Source organism: Chionomys nivalis, chromosome 7, assembly GCF_950005125.1.
Source record: "Chionomys nivalis chromosome 7, mChiNiv1.1, whole genome shotgun sequence".
In the NCBI taxonomy this organism is placed as follows: Eukaryota; Metazoa; Chordata; class Mammalia; order Rodentia; family Cricetidae; genus Chionomys; species Chionomys nivalis.
In genome coordinates this window covers 17,731,531-17,744,453 of record NC_080092.1, presented here as the reverse complement: position 1 = coordinate 17,744,453, position 12,923 = coordinate 17,731,531, and the positions used below count along the sequence as shown (strand labels likewise).

General features: G+C 47.0%; 1 protein-coding gene across 1 annotated transcript in view; it reads left to right on the top strand.

Moving 5' to 3' along the window:
* Positions 1-12,923, top strand: part of Dock2 (dedicator of cytokinesis 2) — a 413,359-nt gene that overhangs the window by 376,432 nt on the left and 24,004 nt on the right. Inside the window, exons 38-41 of the mRNA XM_057774274.1 lie at positions 324-443; positions 4,105-4,194; positions 6,029-6,133; positions 8,251-8,392. Coding sequence (XP_057630257.1) covers positions 324-443; positions 4,105-4,194; positions 6,029-6,133; positions 8,251-8,392 — 457 coding nt within the window. The remainder of the gene's footprint in view (positions 1-323; positions 444-4,104; positions 4,195-6,028; positions 6,134-8,250; positions 8,393-12,923) is intronic.

Here is a 12,923-nt window from a genome sequence, read left to right as displayed (position 1 = left end):
GACCCCAGGGAGGCCCGCATAAAGTATCTACAAAGCTTCATCTTGCTCCTCACCAGAGATGTCCTCATGGCTCATGGCCGCTGGCTCACCCTCTCTGTATTATATCATAAGTGCTGCTGGAGGACAACCTCCAAGATGCTGAGTGAGGACACATATCCATGATGCAGTTCCCCCAACGGAAACCTGAGATTTCAAAGATGAGCTGAGAGAAAGAAGAGAAAGGACCAAACTTGGAGAGGGTGGTTTCTGCTTTTCATCTTGGGAAGACATCTGTCCTTGACTGCCACTTAGCTCTGTTTTGCCTCCCTGTGTTCTCCCTGCAGTGGTCAGATGAACAGTGTGCATCGCAGGTGATGCAGACAGGCCAGCAGCATCCCCAGACACACCGTCAGCTGAAGGAGACACTCTACGAGACCATTATAGGCTACTTTGATAAAGGAAAGGTAATTGGAGCCTGCCCTCATCGCTACGTGGGGTCATTGGGAGGGACAGATCTATCCTGTACTCTGTATTCGGTCCACCCTCAGGTCAAACCAATTCTCATCTTTTGCAGCTGAAGTCTGTTCACTTCTTTCCATCTTTTTTTTCCACCTCTGATCAACTACAAACCTCACTCACAGAGCTGCAACAGATCCTAAGCAGCTTCCCTGCTTCCTCTATTGCCCTGACAGAGCATCCACTGTGTAGAAAGCAAAGGGGCCATACACGGGGACATGCCATTTACTTGTTCTTCTAGTTTGCTTTTCTGCTTCTGTGATAAACATCTTGCATTTCCAAATCATGCCCACCGTCTATTGAAGTCAGGGCAGGAACTCGAGACAGGAACCTGGTGGCAGGAGCTGTGGAGGAACACAGCTTGTTGCCTTGCCCCCTGGCTTATGCTCAGCTAGCTTTCTTATACAGCTCAGTTACCACCTACCTAGAGACAGTGCTGCCCATAGTGGGCTGGGTCTTCCTACATCATTTAGGAGCCAAGACAAGACCTCCTCAGGTCAGTCTGATGGAGAATGGTTTCCTACTTTCCAGATGTCTCTAGATTGCACTATGTTGGAAACACAAGCTAACCAAGGCACCCGTGGATAATCATTTCAATGATTCCCCCATTATACTTAGAATTAATTACACAACTCTCCCTGTGTAGGTCCCTAAACACCTCTCTCATCCCATCCTTGAGGAGGATGCTCTGTGTTGACTTCTTTCTAACACCTGAACCATTGCACTTACTTTGCACAGCTTGGAGCATCCCCACACAATTGTCCACTGGGAGGCTGGATCTTTTTCCTCTTCAGAGTTTTAGTTAGATGTTGCAAGAGCATCCCTGACCACCTTTAGCACTCCTGCCCTCAGCCGCCCTTCTTATTTCTTCAGAGAAAAGCATTTGCTTCACCAGGGATTGATGGGATTACCATCTAGGGTCTCACTTTGAAATACCTAGATTGCAAAGACTTCTGCTTATCCACTGCTGGATATCTGGTGGCTAAAACAGAACCTTATGCGCAGGAGTCAAATGCGTTGGGTAAACGGGCAGATTCATGGGTGACATTATGCTGTCAGTGATATTTTCATCAAGGATTCTAGCAGGATTGCCCAGGAAATGGTGCAGACCAGCTGCTACCCAGCCACAATTTCCAGCAGATCTTCAGATGTGTCCAGCCTGAAGGTCACCATCTGCCCTGCAGGCAATACAGCACAGCACAGCACAGCACACCAACTTTACGCCTGGGAGTATCATCCCTCATGTCTATCCATAGTTTCTCTTGGCCCCCCTGACATTCTAGTTCTCCTTCCACCATAGTGAGACACTAACAGCACCTAATTCTTAGTTGTAAGATGAAAACTAGGTATGTCACACACGTCAGCATGGTAGCTGGTGTGCAGCAATGCCATCTTGTTAAGCCGTAATTGCCATCATTGCTGCCTCGCTGTGCCACTTCCTCTCTGAAGCCATCCGTAAGCCCTCTGGCTCAGCTGTAGCCCTGCTTCCATGGGACTGGCAAGATCTCTCTCCATCTATTGGGAAACCACTGGATGCTTGGCGTAGGTCTGTACTGCCTCTTCAGTTCACTGCCTCTGTCTTGGTCTGCTCTTCCCACCTTCTCCAGAATGATCCAATGAGGTAATGTCTACAGAGGGCTTATAAATTCCTAAGGCTCAGCAGTTGGAAAAGACTGTCCTAGAATTTATGATTCTAAGCCTCTTGAGGGCAAAGACCCTGCCACCTCTTGAACTTCTTGCCCCTCTAGCCATCAAATAAGAGCTTTCTATTTGTTTATTGCTGATTACATCAGTCCCACTGGGAGAGCCCCAAGAGGGGTAAGGTTTAGCTCCAGCTTGGAATCGACTCAGCCACCCTGTACTGAGCAAAGAGGAAAAAAGCACAAGAGCCCTGTGCTCAAAGCATTTGCAAAACAGACTGCTAATCATTATCAGATTTCGCATGTTATCTTTCGGTATTGTACAGTAGCGACGGCGGGGACAGGAGAACATGATGGTGCCTCAGCTCACCCTGAAAGCCACTGCCATGGAAGCTTCTAGAATAAAACCTAAACTCGCTAGAACCCCTCAGCTTTCCTTCCCTACAGACGCACACAGTGGCCATTGCTCCATGAGTCTATCTTGACATCACCAGATATAGTGCCTCCCCAAACCCAATGGTCCCACCCAACTCCTTGTGCCTCACCTCTGATGTTCATAGGACCAGAAACGGTGTCTTCCCCGATTTTTGTACCTGTTCGGTGACCACACAGATGGTGGTCCATGCACTGGTTCCCAGAACTCAGTCCTTGTTCCACAACCAGTGTGTGAAGCCCAGCAAGATGGGTGACAGTCAGAGGCCCTCGAGGACTGGAGGGAATGCTGGACATCTGACTTTTGCCTGCCCCTCTCTGGCTCCTAGAAATCTCTTAGCACGTAGGGACCCCATTGCTTCTTCCTATTTCAATACTGGTAGGAAGTTGGCCCTGGTATCCCCTCCCCCCTCATTGTGCCCAACAGTGCCCTGGCCCAGCCAAGATCATTACCCAAGCTTCTTGTTCAGGGGAGAGCCTGCAGACAGGGGTCCTCCTGGCACATAAAGCATTTTTATGCTGCTCACTAAGCTGTCTGGGGTTTACTGCCATAGTTGCTCCGTGCCACACTTGGTTTTATTTATTTCTATGCTTGGATGCAGAGAGCACTTTGTTAGGAAGCTCACGATGGATTTTGGCAGCCCCCCTCTCTCCTCCCCTGACTCCCCCAGCTTCTCCATTTAGGGGCACTTTCTGTTTTCAGCCCAGTGTGGAAAGGGAATGGGGATCCTCAGAGACTGTCAAACTCCCAGCCAGCCCTGCCTTTCCCCCACGCCTGGCTGCAGAGCATACGATGCCTCTGCAGTCCAGGATGGGCAATGATCTTGGCTTCTGGCTTAAAGTAGAGCAGCAGGGAAGTGTGTGGACTTCTTTGTGTCCATGTTTTCAGTTTATGTTAAAGGCAGAGAAGACCCACTTTAAAATTTCAATGATGTTTTCATACTCTAGTCATTCCTACCTCCACCTCTATCCTGTTCCTTACTTCCGTTCACAACCACAGCACCCCGTTAAGATGCGGCATTGACCGGCAGAGACTGAACATTGGAACCCAACTCCATCCCCAGAAATGCTCTGACCTCAGTCCATTTGTTTACTTCACTGGGAATCATTCCTCTCTAGCAGAGGGTTCTGATGCCTCCCCCGCCTAACCTGCACCCTGTGGAAGTGAGGGACTCAGGGAATGATTATAAGTCTCCAAGCACTTACAAAGTAGCAGGAGTTGTGCCCAATGAGGCCGGCCTCCAAGCCCACTCCTGGTTGGGCAGATGAACTTCCATTTCTCATCTGGAATATGAGAATGCTGCTGGTGACCTCTCTCCAGGTGCTTAGAAAGAATCAGAGAGCATTGCAACAGCCTGCTCCATTATTCTTTGAAGGAGCAGGAAGGAAAGTTTATACTACCACTAAGTCCCAGGCTCACTCTGCATCAGCGCTAGGGCTGGGTAAGATGTCTGCGGTATAACTCTGCCACAGCTAGGCTCAAGTCTCTGGAAAAGCTGAGACATCACTAAGCTTTGTCTCCTTGATGCCCCTGCAGATGTGGGAAGAGGCTATCAGCCTGTGCAAGGAACTGGCAGAACAGTATGAGATGGAGATCTTTGACTACGAGCTGCTCAGCCAGAACCTGGTAAGGCTTCCCCTGAAAGCCACCTGCACAGAGGCCTGTGCACAGGGTTCACCTCATCTCAGAGACAGGCAGAGAAAAGAGAGTCCTGTGGCTTAGGGAAACAGAAGGTCGGAGAAGGACCTGAGTGAGGCCAGGGTGAATATCACCCTTCCATTGTTAGATGGAGCCGCAGCTGCCACAGCTGTTGCACGCCCAATAAATGTTCTGTTACATTTGCAGTAAAAGTTCCACAAATCACCAAACCAATTAAATAAAAGCACAACTTTGTGCTTTTTGGTGAACAGATAAATCACGTTAACATGCTCCCCATCTGGCTGGTCCCATTAGCATGTCGATGTTCGGGACGTGGTGGGGGGAAATAAGAAGTAAAGGGACCAATCTCCCCCGCCTGCACTGCAGAGCCAGGAATTAGCAGGGAGTTGGCCTCACCAGGGGAAATGCAGAGCTTTGCCCGTTGCTCCTTCATCCCTCACACCCCTTACAACCCCCACAATTCCTGGTTTCCCGGGTGCCAGGCTCCCAGGCACCCTTCTCAGCCCACACAGGCCAATGTAGACGTTTCCTGGAGAATGGTAACATGAGAGCCAGAATGTTGAGAGTATCACTACCAGCTAGGGTGGGGGATGGAGGGATAGAGTGATAATCACGTTATAATCTGCTGAGCTCTTTGCTGCATGTAAGATATGACTCAAATACAAACATGTGCCTGCGTCAGTGGACACTTAGTGGCAATATCCCAGGAGCATATAGATGTTTGCAGACACAGAGGTGTGCAGAGTTTATACACAGACATGTACTAATGTACATTAACATCCCTGCATGAAGCACATACCACCCAGGCACCTGTCTAGATCCACATGTATGTTCTATGTGACATTGAATGATCCTTATGACACATCTCTTCACATGTTTGTGCTATGTCAAGATGTCTTTGGGTCCAATAGCAACCGCAAAATGCTGTCAAGTATGGTGTTGTAGGAAGCTGCTAGTTGGTTCCCAGCTGCTCAGCCCCAAAATAATCACATAGAAACTATATTATTTAAATCACTGCTTGACCCATTAGCTCTAGTTTCTTATTTGCTAACTATTACACCTTAATTTAACCCATTTCCATTAATCTGCGCATCACCACAAGGTCGTGGCCTACCAGCAAAGTTTTAGCATGTCTGTCTCCGGCGGCAGCCACGGCTTCTCCCTGACTCCTCCTTCTTTCTCCCAGCATTCAGTTTAGTTTTCCCCACCTATCTCTATTCCCTGCACAGGCCCAAGACAGTTTCTTTATTAACCAATGGTATCCACAGCATACAGAGGGGAATCCCACATCAGTACAGAATGAGCTGCAAACCGCTTTCAAGAATATTAGCATCTGAAAAGCACACACCTCTTGGTGTGGACCAAGTATGAGGTGTGCACACACAGGAAGATGTCTCTATCTATAGACATTTGGACATCTGTGCTCTCTCACAAATGCCTGTCACTGCCACATGTTCACAGAGAAAGGAGTACAGTGAGGGCAGCAGGACCACAGCTGGAGCTCGCTGGGATCAAATCCATATGGACCAGCACCTAGTTCCTTACTTAAAGCACTGGAGATGCTCACAAGAATGACATGAGTATGAGTTAGGTAAATGCACTCCTGCAGGTGGGACATCTAACACAGTAGGCATTGGCTGTAAGCATGGCTCTATCCACAGCAATACAGCCATAACCACACACATGCCATTATCTACAGCTGGTATAAGGATAATGTCATAACTTTGGACTCTTTTCAGTCAAAAGTACCTTTGATACACATCTGTGTTGTCTTGATATAATTCATGTTTTCTTCTTTCAGATCCAGCAGGCCAAATTCTATGAAAACATCATGAAAATCCTTAGACCCAAACCAGACTACTTTGCTGTCGGATACTACGGCCAGGGATTCCCCACCTTCCTGAGGGTGGGTTTGCCAGTGACCCAGGCTGGGGTCTGGGAACCTTGGGATCATAGCTATCTGCTTGTTCTTGGAAGCTCACAGCTCAGGAGCTGAGCTCTGCTCTGACCAAGGATTACCACTGTCCCCAGGAGAACCCCAAGTTTGTCTTTAGTGGTAGTGACAGGTTTCTTATGCCATAAATTGAGCTGCTTGGGAGGAGTAGTGAGGACCACATTTCGGGAATGAGGCAGCCAAGGGAAGCCCAGGCAGGATCTACTACCAAGGAAAGATGGGGCAGTAACTCCCATTCTGCTGGGTCATGGGACCCCTTGCTCTCTTAACATTTTTTGAAGACACACGGTACTTTTTTTTATTTGTGAACGATTTCTACAAATGAGTACCATATGAAAAACTGAAACCTAAGAAAAATGGAAAATGCCTGGTAACTTACTTAAAAATAACAACAAACCCATGCCAGGATCACATGTTAGCATAAATTATAAATGATAGCTACATTTTTTCCAACTTAAAAAGTCAGCGAGGAACATGTGTGATCCCGAGACTCAGGAGACAGAGGCAGGAGGATAGAGCAACCTGGTCTAGATAGAACATTGCAGGCTGTGCTGGGCTATGTAGAGAGAGCCTGTCTCAAGCGAATAAACAAAGATGGCAGAGCAGACTTTATTTATATCTCAGCACACACCTCTAATGTCTGGCCCGACTGCAAAGGACTCTATTCCTATGGCTGTGTGTGGATCTGTTATCATTGCATGGTCCTATGGCTCAGCAGCAACCTATCAGCATCCTGCTCAGCAGCAGGGTCAAACGTGAACAAGAAAGATAAACGACACCCTTAGTATCATCATGGAAGCAATTTTGATCCTGTGGCCCCTGAGAGGATCGTAGGGACCTGCAGGGTCCCTATAGCATCTTTTCTAACCAGTGTCTCAGTGGCAGCCTTTTGTGTGTAGTGGGTAGGATTTTGTCATCCATGGAATTGTTTCTATGTGAACCTGTGCTGTAATTCTGGGTCAGGGAGATACCAGAAAAATAGCAAATCTGACCTCTGACCTGGCCTCACTTGGTTTACAGTGTAGTCTAGGAACTAAGGCTCTCACCATCGCCAGTCAACATGGACGCTATAGTGGACTTACAGATGAAACTACCATGAACAACAGTGAGATGGGCAGGGAGAGTCTCCTGGGTGAAGCAGTGTAGCTTCCCAGCCCTGTTTGTACCTCAGACCCTCCTGAGAACTTGTTAGGAATGTGTACTCCTGGAACGATTCTCAGAGACTTTAGCAGGTCTAGAGTGATAACCGGGAATCTGAACTTTTAAAGATGCCCAGGTATCTCTGGCACCCAGATAGCTTGGTGCACATATAGGTAAGTGACAGGCTTAGGTTTGGGTAGATGAACTTAGTTTCCATTAGACGTAACAAAGATGACACAGCCATGGTCTGGAACAGGTTTTCCTACCTCGTTATCTAGATATATGAACCTTTTAAATGTTTGCTGTGGAGGTTCCCCTGTGTATTGTGGGCTCCTTGGGAGCATCCCTTGCCTCTTCCCTTCACTGCCAGGAGCATTGTCACCCTTAGTTATCCCAACCAAAAGATAGTTACAATAACCAAAAGATGGTTTCATGAATTGCCAATGTTCCCTAGGTGACCCAACTTACCCATTGACAGCTTCTGTTCTAGAGGAGACTGATGTGGTTTGTAGGTAAAGAGAGTACTTGCATAGGTGCAAGGTTAGGAGCCAGGTAATGAAGGGCCTGGATACTGGTCCCTTTCAGCTCATAGTCTCATCCTTCAAGGGCCATTGAAAGGAATCAGGCAATTTTACAAGCATGTAAATAAAGAGGGTGTGACATAGTGAATGGTCCCAGAAGCTGTTAGTAGATTGCTCTAAACAAGATCTTTAGCATCCATGATCTCCCTGCCCTTCAGAACCAGACCTGTTAAAGCAGTGGTCCACTCTGCTCTCACAGATGAGAAGCTGAAAGGAGAAAGATGTACCCGAAGCTGTCCCTTTCTACCAGGCCCAGGCTCGTTTTGAAAGCCTCTCAGCAATGCCTGAGTAATATGTCTTGCACGCCCAGGCCCTGACGTCTCTGACAGATGTGTCTCTTCTCTGCAGAACAAAGTGTTCATCTACCGAGGGAAGGAGTATGAACGACGAGAGGACTTCCAGATGCAGCTTTTGAGCCAGTTCCCCAATGCAGAGAAGATGAACACCACCTCTGCCCCAGGAGATGATGTGAAGAACGCCCCAGGCCAGTGTATCCTTGGAGGATGTCCCAGCCAGAGGGCTGGCCATAGCTTTAAATGAAAGCTAGCTCAGAGCTCAGAGCTGACACCAGAATCGCCAGCTGCTGCTGGGTCTCCAAAGGGGATCCAGAGGTTCATTTCAATACAGCTGCTCCTCTGTAGTCCTGGGGTCTGCATGCATGGATTCAGCTAACTGAAACCTGGATGATTTGAAAGCAGAAGAGAGAGGTCATTATTCTGTATTAAGTATGGAAACTACCTATTCAGAATTTGCCTTCTTAGGCATCGTAGGCCATTTTGAGATTGCTTAATATGTATTGGAAGACATGTCAATGTAATACACATTTTATGTAAGTGGCATCTCAGGGCTCACAGAAGGGTGCATCCAAAACACAACACCCATGGGTGAACTCAACCCTTCTTCCCTCATTCCTTTGTTCTCATCATGAAACTCCTCTCTTATGCCTTTGCTCTGCATTGGCTTTGTGCAGGGTTTTACACCCAAAAGAGTCTGTCTTCAGGAATAGTGCTACAGTGCTATAAGAGATACAGACAACTAATTGCACCATTAGCTATTTATTATAAAATTGTGACCCATGTCAAGAGGAAGGCACGCAGGGTGCTCTGGCTAGGAGACCAGGGTTTCTTTGATGACCCAAATTTGTATAAGCACCCAAATCTTAGTGTTAGCTGGGGAGATAACCCAGACAAGGTGGAGGGAGCTGTGTGTAGATGCCTCCCAAGGACTAAAAGGACTTTACTTTGCCAGTAGGATATAAACAACCCCTCTCTCAAGCCAGGGTTCAAAGCTATTCCTGACTCCCAGATCATTCTCACTCCCAGAACTGCCTTCTAGTTTTTTATTCTCTCTGCCATTCCATTCTATTTCTTAAATAGGACTGTTTGTTCTTACTCTGGTCCTTCCCTCACTTCTGTTCCCTCTGTTTAGAATGCTGTTCCTTCAGCTCCCGGCTCGACTGATTTTCATTCACCTAATTTGGTATGTCACCTCTAGGAAGAGCCTTCCCTTGGCATCTTATCTAACGGGGCCTTTGCCAGGCTCACATGACCCTGTGACCTCAAGCCATCATTGTTTGATTTTGTCATTGTTTTCTTTTGCCCCTCATTTGCTGTTTTGTTTGGTTTTGAAAGATACAGGAACACAAAGGGGGTGTCAGGTCCCTGAGAAAAGATCTCTGTGTTGCCTGTTGTCCACGCCACAACCCCTACCACAGTTCTTGGCACAAAGCCCACTCTGGGAAAGCATTCATTGCTTAACAGAAAGAAAAGACAAGGAGATAGAAATTAAAAGGAGGGAAGGATGCAGGTGAGGGAGGAAGGAAGGAGCAGAGGGGACCGGCTTACCTGGAATACAGAGAGCAGAATGAAGAGATAGGCATTGAAGCTTGGAAGGGGGACACTGTGTCATAAGCCAAGCAGTCATGGAGCAAGCCTGGTGTCTACAGGGACTATGTGCTGTCACTAGCAGGAGGTAGGATTGTGGAGGCAGCGGTCACAAATGCCAGGATAAGGCCGGCCCTGAAGCCCGGAAGCCCATTACCACAGTTGAGACCCCAGGTGCACACCCTATAGCACACAGATAAAGTTACAGCTTTTAAAGTGGGGTATCAGGCTGCATGGCTGCTCTACCCAGTCTACTGAAAACCTTAATCCAAATATTTTTCCCTTGGGTGATAAATATTCATCTGTGACCTTTTCATTATGCCTGCCTGCCTGCCCTTCTTGCCTGCCCTCCACAGCCATTTGCAGGAGAGGTGCAACTGGTGGCTGCTGGTTGGAACCACAAACCAGTTTGGTTACACCCAAGTCCTGGGTTATTGCTAAGGCCCCAGTCGTGGGCATCCAGGTACTGAACAGCTGTATGGCCTTTTGATGTGGCACAGAGGAGAGGGCATTTGTCCCCAGTCATGGCATCATATGTAGAGCCCAGGGCCTGGTTCAGTACCAGGAACAAGGTCGTAAATCAAAGAGAAAGTGCTGGTGTTTGCTAGATCTCTTCAGGAGACTGAATACTTCATGAGCATTGTTTCCTTAAAGCCCATAAAGTGCTCTAGAATGGTATTAAATTTCTGTATTTCATCGAGAGGAATACTTGAGGCATGAGTTTGCCTAGGGTCATGGCGGTAGTTAGAGAAGGAGCCAGTGGTTTTAAGTGCCAAGTTCTGTCTGCCTGAAATTTGTGCACTATCACACCGTCATTTCTTTTGTTTGTTTGATTTTTGTTGTTGTTGTTTTGCTCTGCTTTAGTTTGTTTTGTTTTTTTCAAGACATGGTTTCTCTGTACATCCCTGGCTGTCCTAGAACTATCTCTGTAGACCAGGCTGGCCTCAAACTCAAAGAGATCTATCTGCCTCTGCCTCCTCAGTGCTGTGATTAAAGGTGTGAGCCATGACTACCTAGCCATCATTTGTTTTTTTTAAAGACTGGGATCAGAATACTATTAACCTGTGTGGCAGTATTTTGTCTGTGCTTTAACAAATAAAATTTGAGGATCAGAATACAGAGCTAGCCACACTAGTTAGCTAGAGAAGCCAGGCAGTGATGACACACACCTTTTTTTTTTTTTTTTTTAAATCCCAGCACTCTGGAGACAGAGGCAGGTGGATCTTTGTGAGTTCAAGGTCACCCTGGGCTACACAAGATTGAATCAGTCTAAAAGAGAATCAGAGGCAAAGGTGGATCTTTGTGAGTTCAAGGTCACCCTGGGCTACACAAGATTGAATCAGTCTAAAAGAGAATCAGAGGCAAGCAGTGGTGGCTCACACTTTTAATCCCAGGACTAGTGAAGTAGAAGCAGGAAGTGATGGTGCTGGGCAGAGAGAGGAAAAGGATGGGAAGAGGACCAAGCTCAGGATTCAGTCTGAGGTTTCTTAGAGACAGGGTCTTGCCCCCTCCAGTCTGAGGATTCATTCAATAGAGGTAAAAAAGTCTCTCAAGTGGCTGGCTCCTTTACTTCTCCGACTTTTCAGCATTTTGCCCAATATCTGACTCCAGGTTTTTATTATTAAGATCAATTAAAACCCATGCAATAAACTGTTTTCCATAAACTTAACATTTTGGGCTTCTTTTCCCCTTTGCCGCATCATAAGCCTTGGAGATGAGTCTACTGTTCTCTGTATTTTATTACAGGGGAAATGAGTCTCAGAAAGCAAATGACTCACATGAAGCTGGGGTGAGAAAGCAGTGGAACTAGGATTTGAAGTCAGGCCTGCTGCTTGCTGTAACCTTGAACAGTTAATATTGTCTTATTATGTTCTGGTGTTAAAGATCAACAGGCAGTTTGGAGAAGCAGCAGATCTTGTCTTCTCTAGGGTGTTCAGATAGTGGAAGGCACTTAGAAGAAAAGGTTAAGCAGAAGTCTGTTGTTGCAACTAATCCGTGCACCAGGCATGGAGTCTCGCTAAATAGTCTGAGGGTGCCAGTGTCATAGGCTTCCCAAGGACAGGTTTGAAGTTCCCTTTTGGGTGAGTGCCAGCAGCTCAGATCAATATACACGGCCTAGAATTGTCTCTAACAGAAGTGTTGGCAAGCCTTTCTGTAAAGGTTAGTCTTGAGAGCTTGTGCCCCCGTAACAGCTCCTTAGCTGCTGTCCCAATCTGTGAGCAATCACCAATCACAGTTAGGTGGTGAGCAAGGCCATGTCCCCACAAAGGTTTATATGCAGGCAGGCCCTGACATATTGAATCGTGTATCATTTTCACATGTCACAGCTATTTGAAAATAGACCATTTGTGCTGTTATGCTTGGCTGGGAAATGGGCAATGAGATGCCACAGTCTGCCAGCCCTGCCCTCAGTTCAGAGACTCACTCTAGAGGGAGTGATCTCCCAACTCAGGCTGTCTGATGAATTTCTGTTCTCCTGAAGTGTGCAGGTATGTTTCCAATGAGACTGGTGCAATGTGTTGTATTGTTGTCCTTTGGGGGATCCTCATTCCATATGGACATACTTTTCAGGGTGGTACCCTTCAAACCTCAATGTGCTAGCACAGAGAACTCACCAAAGAGAGGCGTGTAGTCAAAGGGCAGGGGAGCCATGGAGGAAAAATGATCCTGGATGGGCAGTTTGTCCTTGTGGATGGAGACATTTACTTTCTACCATAGGGTAGCTTCAAAAGCCAGCAAGATGCCAGGCTCATGGGAGACTTTTGAAGTTGTGCTGGTCTTTGGGTAGAAGGGAAGGGGGAAATAACTTAAATGCCTAAAGAGAGAAATGGGGGAAGTAGAAATGAAATATAGTCAATGCTAGAACCAGTGACTGTTGGCTTTTTTTCACTTAGTTTGTCTGCCATTTGACCATCTTAACATGGGTAAAGATGGGGCTAGAATAGGAGAGGTAGAGAGCCAGCCAATCTGCCTGGCCAGCCTATATCCTGTGCTGGTGGAGGGTATCACTAATCCATCACAGAACTCCTTCCAGCTGTTGCTTATTTCCTGCTATAGGTTGTCCCTTTGGGGCTGGCAAGAGTTGGAGGACAAAATGATATCTAGATCGGAATGTCCTTCAATTTTATCATGCATGTA